The sequence below is a fragment of the Abramis brama genome (assembly GCF_963993115.1).
Source record: "Abramis brama genome assembly, chromosome: 13".
Taxonomy (NCBI): domain Eukaryota; kingdom Metazoa; phylum Chordata; class Actinopteri; order Cypriniformes; family Leuciscidae; genus Abramis; species Abramis brama.
In genome coordinates, this window is record NC_139975.1 from 31,222,949 (window position 1) to 31,229,401 (window position 6,453).

Below are 6,453 nucleotides of genomic sequence, written 5' to 3' on the forward strand. Positions count from 1 at the left end.
TCTGCCTGGACTTCCAACCACTTTCGAGGCCGCAGAGGCCCTCTTCAACCATGTGTTCCGAAACTTCGGCATCCCCGAAGACATAGTGTCGGATAGAGGACCACAGTTCATTTCAAGGGTTTGGCAAGCATTCTTCAGACTCCTCGGGGTTACTGTTAGCCTTTCTTCTGGATATCACCCTCAAACAAACGGCCAGACTGAGCGGAAGATCCAGGAGATCGGACGTTATCTGAGGACCTATTGCCACCAGTACCAGGACAGCTGGAGCCGCTTCCTCCCCTGGGCAGAATACGCCCAGAACTCCCTTCGGCAATCCACCACAGGGCTCACCCCCTTTCAGTGTATCCTGGGTTTTCAACCTCCACTCTTCCCCTGATCGGGTGAGCCCTCGGAGGTTCCAGCTGTCGACTACTGGTTCCATCAGAGCGAGAGGGTATGGGACTCGGCTCACGTGCAACTCCAACAGGCAGTGCGGAGGCACAAGAACCAGGCTGATCATCGTTGTTCCGATCCTCCTCAGTACCAGCCTGGTCAAAAGGTGTGGCTTTTGACCCGGGACATTCGCCTCCGCCTGCCCTGCCGTAAGCTGAGTCCTCGATATATTGGACCTTTCACCGTGCAGAGGCTGCTGAACGAAGTCACCTACAGGCTAAACCTTCCTCCGCAGTACAAGATCTCACTTCTTTCCATGTTTCCCTGTTAAAGCCCTTCACCGAACCTGTCACTTCTCCTCCCACAGACCCAGTTACCGATGACGTGCCTCCTCCTCCCGTTCCTGTCGAAGAGGGGCCCATCTACCGAGTCTGCACCATCATGGAGACAGATGTGGAGGCGCTGTGGAGACAGATGTAAAGTTATGACAATAGCGGAGGAGAGTGCTCAATATGATATAGAAGAAGAGGATTTCGGAAGTCTGATGCTTGAATCATGTGTTTGTGGCTACCTTTACAAGCCGCATTATAGCGAAGAGCAGCCGAGGCAGAAGACCTGCCTGCCGCGGACGAGGAGCCCAGACTGGCTCGAGTTAGGGTGGACTGGTGACGCCGGTGATCTCACTATGCAACTACGAACCGCTACGAACACAGAGATAGAGTCCGTCTGCGGCAAAGAATTTCAACGATGACAATTTCTCCTGGACGAAATCTCTGAATCAGACAAGGACACGGACGTTTGTGTTGTGAACTATCCTAGTTTCACACCGCATATGTTCTGACTGAACATCCAGGTACCATGCAATAATTCACCTTTTCGAAAGAAATACAAACGAGGAGTAATGCACTAATGAGTTCGCCAACTAACTAGACATTTTGTGTGAAATGAATTTCAAGCTCTGGTGGTAGCTAGCCTTGTAGACGGAAGAGTGATTTCTCTTATAGGCAGATATGCGCTTTCTGGATTAGTGGGAGTGGCTTGCGGAGCTGTGCAATGTGGTGCATTGTGGGAGTTGTTGTCTTTCATACAAATGCGTCCTGAAGTTATTTTTTTGTCTTTCCTCGGTCACGAAGGAACCAAATTCAAAATTTATTTTACATTTCGACTACATATATGACCCACTTTAAATAAAAAACAATGTTCAAATGGGTGGAATGCCCCTTTAAGGGTTGCCTGGAGAGAGGAGGTATCCAAATCACATTAACTGATCACAGGGTTTCCTCACTGTTCAGTTCTTGGACCCATCCTCTTCTCCATTTACACTACATTAAGTTTCTCTTATCACCATTGCTATGGTGATGACACACAGCTCTACCTATCATTTCAACCAGAAGATCCCACAGAATCTCAAGCTGTCTGGCGGACATCTTGGCATGGATGACAGAACATCACTTGCAGCTCAACCTGGCCAAGACTGAGCTTCTCGTTTTCCCTGCCAATCAGTCTCTACAGCACGATTTCACCATCCAGCTAAGTACATCATCTATTACACCATCAAGGTCAGCTAGAAATCTTGGAGTAATCTTTGAGGTCCAACTGACCTTCAAAGACTACAATGCAAAGACAGCTTGGTCATGCAGGTTTGCACTACACAACATCAGGAAGATCAGGCCTTTCCTAACTGAGCATGCAACACAACTTCTCGTCCAGGCCCTGGTAATTTATTGGCTGGATTACTGTAATGCTCTTCTGCCTGGACTTCCATCGTGTGCCCCAATCAAACCTCTACAAATGAACTCTACCAGAACGCAGGGCCCACGTCACACCTCTTTCGTAATCTCTCTGCACTGGCTAAAACTCGCTGCTCGCATCAAGTTCAAGGAATTAACGCTTGCTTTCAGACCACAGGCTCAGTACCTTCCTACTTCCACTCGCTCTTACGAGTCTACATCCCTATCAGAAGCCAACGATCGGCAAATGAGCGGCAACTGGTGGTACCATCACAGAGAGGCACAAAATCAATCTCCAGAACATTTTTGTTCACTGTTCGATGTCCCCGCTTTCATCTGGAATGCAGAATACCTGACAACATTCAAAAGACAGCTGAAACTCAAATCTTCCATGAGTACTTAACCTCATCATCATAAAAAAATATATGCCTTTACTTTCCTTTAATCCATCCCTATTCTATCTTTTGCTACTTTAAGCAATGTCTAAAACTTTGTATATTTCTTGCATTTGTTTGCCTCTTCACGATGAATCGCTTGCAGTATTCCTCATTTGTATGTGGCTTTGGATAAAAGTGTCTGCAAAATGAGTAAATGTAAATGTAAATTACTTCATTTAATTCAATTAATACTTTCAAACCCATTCCTTCCGCTCAGCATGGACTGGACTCCAGCATTACGATGGATTTGGTGCTTCTGCGGATCTGTAATTCACGCCTTGAATATTAAGTGTTTGTTTATACTTTATTGATAAATAGTGATTGTTCAGACTTAGAATGTATATATGACTGTGTGCATATCTATAATAATAATAATTATTATTATTATTTTCAGAAGTCAACAATGACACTGCAAAAATGATTGTATAAGCTTGACTGTTTAACATAACACAAAAGTTATATTTCCATGTGCAGATTATGCCTATAGTAATAAAAACATCACATAATCAATGCTTCTTTAACAAAGATTATCTATGAGTTAAATCAATCATACACAATGTATAAACATATAAAAGAAGCCAGTAAATTACAGTAATTCATACAAAGTTTAATAAAGCAATAAATAGTTTACTCAGTAAAAATAATTCTCAATATTATATGTTGGTTTGTTGAGCTGTAGAGATCCCTTGCAAGGTTTAATTTTTTAAATGAACAACACTACACCTGAGAGAAAGTTTAACATCTAGAATACAGCCTCTTTTTTTTAATGCATTTATTCAGGAGACATGACTCTCCATTTGTAGTCAGACTGTCAGATCTGCTAGAAGGAGATCATCCACTGTCAGACTCGTCTTGTGTCTGTACGGTGTCTCGTAGGGCAGCATACTGTGCCATATTAGGCAATCCTGATGCTACACAACAGCTCAGAGCACTGCGGGAAATGGCCATTTCATTTGCATCAAACCTGTGTAGAAAACAGATGCAAGGAATGCAATGAAATATAGTCTGTATTAGACTTAGAGACTTATAGTTATATCAAATGCAGTGTAAAATGATCTGTAAAATGTAGTGTTTGTGGAAGTTACCATTCATCTGTCTTCTCATCGTAGCGCTCCACATCAGAGGTGGTGCTGAATCCATTAAAGCCTCCGACAGCAAACAACTGACCATTAACCACCTGGATTTTGAGGAAGGTAAAAAGGAAAATAAATAATGTACAACTAATGTCTTTAACTTTACATTAATAAATCTTATTATAGATGCAACACTTAATTTAAACATAGTTAGAATGTTTTGACACACATTGATCATCGAAGCCTTCTACAATTTTAGGGTGCAGCTTTCCAATTATTCTCAATATGGAACCAAAAAAAAATCCCCCATATTCAATATCATCAAATCATTTTTGTAATGTTATTTCATAGTTTCACAAGATACAGATTTTAACTGTCCACATCTCACCTCAATGCCAAAGTTGCTGCGTGGGATGTACATTGATGCAACGTCACTCCAGATGTTAGTCAGCGGATTGTAGGCCTCCGCACACCGCAAACGATTGGCACCATCAAAACCACCAACCTTTAAATAAATACACTCTTTATTTATGTATTCTGTGCATTTGTAAATGCACATCCATGCATGCATTTGCATAAGTGCAACCTTTAAAACTGATTGTTCCATATTTCTGTATATGTGTCATGGTTATCATAGTTAATTAAAACTATAACACTGATATGTGTGTTTAATACTCACAGCATACACTCGATTTGCATAAGCGATCACACCAACACCACTGCGGCGGCTACTCATGGGAGCGATGAGAGTCCACTGGTTTGTTTCAGGGTTGAAGCTCTCAGCAGAGGAGAGACACTCAATCCCAGTAAAACCACCACAGATATAAATCTGACAAACACAAAAATAACATGCATGATGTTTGTGCACAATCATCACAGACTGATCAGAAAACCAGTGTTTAAAACACTGTTTCAATTTTATGATATTCCTTTCCATATTAACACTATTCCTTATGCCATATCTCTATTTCCCCTTTCCTTCATGCTTTACAGGCATTAAGAGTCTCCAGCAGAAGAGTGTGGAATCATGGGTAAGTGCTCTTACCCTGCCCTGCAGTGAGGTGGCGCTGGCGTCACTCCTCTTTTCATTCATGGGTGCCATCATTGTCCACTGATTGGTGTTTGGATCGTAGCGCTCTACTGTTTTAAGCCGTTGTTGTCCATCAAAACCACCAATGGCATAAATGAGCCCGTCCAGAACAGCAACACTAATATAGCAGCGGCGTTCATACATGGGGGCCACCTACAACACACCAAATACATCAGTGTGCGAACACACACCAATACACCATCTCACTGGTTCTGTCCTATCAGTTGCAAATAAATACAATGGTATTACTATTATTATATTTTTTTAATGGTATTTTTTGACACAGTCATGATGGTAACTCATATTATATTATATTATATTATATTATATTACCAGGTACCATCACTGTACCACAATACTGTTTTGTGAAGGACGCTAAATTAAAGTTACATGTTGACCTACAGCATTACTCACCTCATGCCAAGTCTGAGTGATAAGATTGAATTTCCTCACGCTGTTGACATACTGCACATGGTCAAAACCACCAATACAGTAGACAAACTCATCCAGGACTGCTGTACCAAGATAGGCTCTGGGACGCTCATCCTCTTGAGTCACACTGACCCAGCAGTCTGCCTTCACATCATATGCCTCAATCTCACTGGTGGGATTGCCGCCGCTCCATCCTCCGATGGCCAATAGGATCGATGAGGGCAGACGTGGACGTGTCAGTTGATGCATGAGTTCTGAGTTGGTGGGTTCATCCATGTTGAGGTCAAACAAAGTCTTCATTGCATCGATGATAACAGGCATGCAGGCTTCATTCTCCATCACTAGTGCATTGCACTTTACATTATTGATGAAGTAGTCTGATGTTATCAACCCCAATCGAACCTGAAGCACAAGGGAGAGTTTAGACTTTCAGAGACTGTTGCAAGACTGTTACTAAGCAGTTATATGGTGTTCAACAACGAAAAAAGGATTTCCAAAATGGCAAAACCACAAAACAAAATTTCTAACATTTAACTAACATTAAAATAATAGCAGAAAATGTATCTCGATTTTAAGAGTCTTAAGATATTTGTAATTAAAAACAAGACAAAAATCTCTGTTTTACCTTTGGCAGAAGCACGGCAATGTGTTGCCTCCTGTTTTCTGGTGCATGATTAATCCAGTGGAGGACGGCTTCAAAAACCACCTCCTCCTGTCTGACGTTCAGCTCATCCTCACCAATGATCTCCTCCAGCTGTTCCAGGGAGAGCTCCAGGAACTCCTCAGGTTCGTGCAGAATCTCCTCAAAGTGCTGCAGGATGTAGTGCTGTGCTTTACAGTGGAGCTTTGAGCAGGAGGAAACGTCCTCTGTAAACTTGCAGATTCCGATGCAGTTCTCTGGGCATAACTGTGACTCCAGGAACTGACAGCAGGCGTCTACAAGACCTGAGACTAAGATCATTTCAGCCGCCACCAAGAGCTCCAGCACATTCTCTTGAGTAATGAGCACAGATCTGGTGTACGCATACTGGATAATAAGAGGCATGATGTCTCTGGATATTCCTTGAATTTCACAGAAATGTTGTGCTGGGCTGCTCCAGTTGTTGGAGAAAAGAGCCCTGTGAACCAATTTGACAAAGAAATACAGACATTAATAATGAGCATATATAAAATAACTTTTCGTTATTTCCATTTTAATTTCAGCCAAATTTACTGAACAGATTAGTTTCCTATATTAAATTTGAAATGCTGGGTAAAACTTCATTCATAGCCACTTCCAGAATCAAATTTCAAGAATGTTTTTTTCCTAGATATCATAG

General features: G+C 42.1%; 1 protein-coding gene across 1 annotated transcript; it reads right to left on the reverse strand.

Moving 5' to 3' along the window:
- Positions 1–2,962: 2,962 nt before the first annotated feature.
- Positions 2,963–6,253, reverse strand: LOC311094556 (kelch-like protein 10). The gene is made up of 7 exons (XM_084132591.1): positions 5,760–6,253; positions 5,117–5,536; positions 4,658–4,855; positions 4,292–4,441; positions 4,001–4,117; positions 3,625–3,716; positions 2,963–3,503 (listed from the first exon to the last, which is right to left on the reverse strand). Exons 1-7 carry the CDS (start codon positions 6,177–6,179, stop codon positions 3,371–3,373), a joined length of 1,530 nt encoding a protein of 509 aa, XP_083988717.1. The 5' UTR covers positions 6,180–6,253; the 3' UTR covers positions 2,963–3,370.
- Positions 6,254–6,453: the final 200 nt, after the last annotated feature.

Excerpts from the sequence above, each read along its gene's own strand:
- LOC311094556 (XM_084132591.1), bottom strand. The coding sequence starts at position 6,179 with ATGCCTCTTATTATCCAGTATGCGTACACCAGATCTGTGCTCATTACT. Across the intron at positions 5,537-5,759 it reads TTGCCGTGCTTCTGCCAAAG|GTTCGATTGGGGTTGATAAC; the intron begins GTAAAACAGAGA and ends CTTGTGCTTCAG. Across the intron at positions 3,717-4,000 it reads GCAGCAACTTTGGCATTGAG|GTGGTTAATGGTCAGTTGTT; the intron begins GTGAGATGTGGA and ends CTCAAAATCCAG.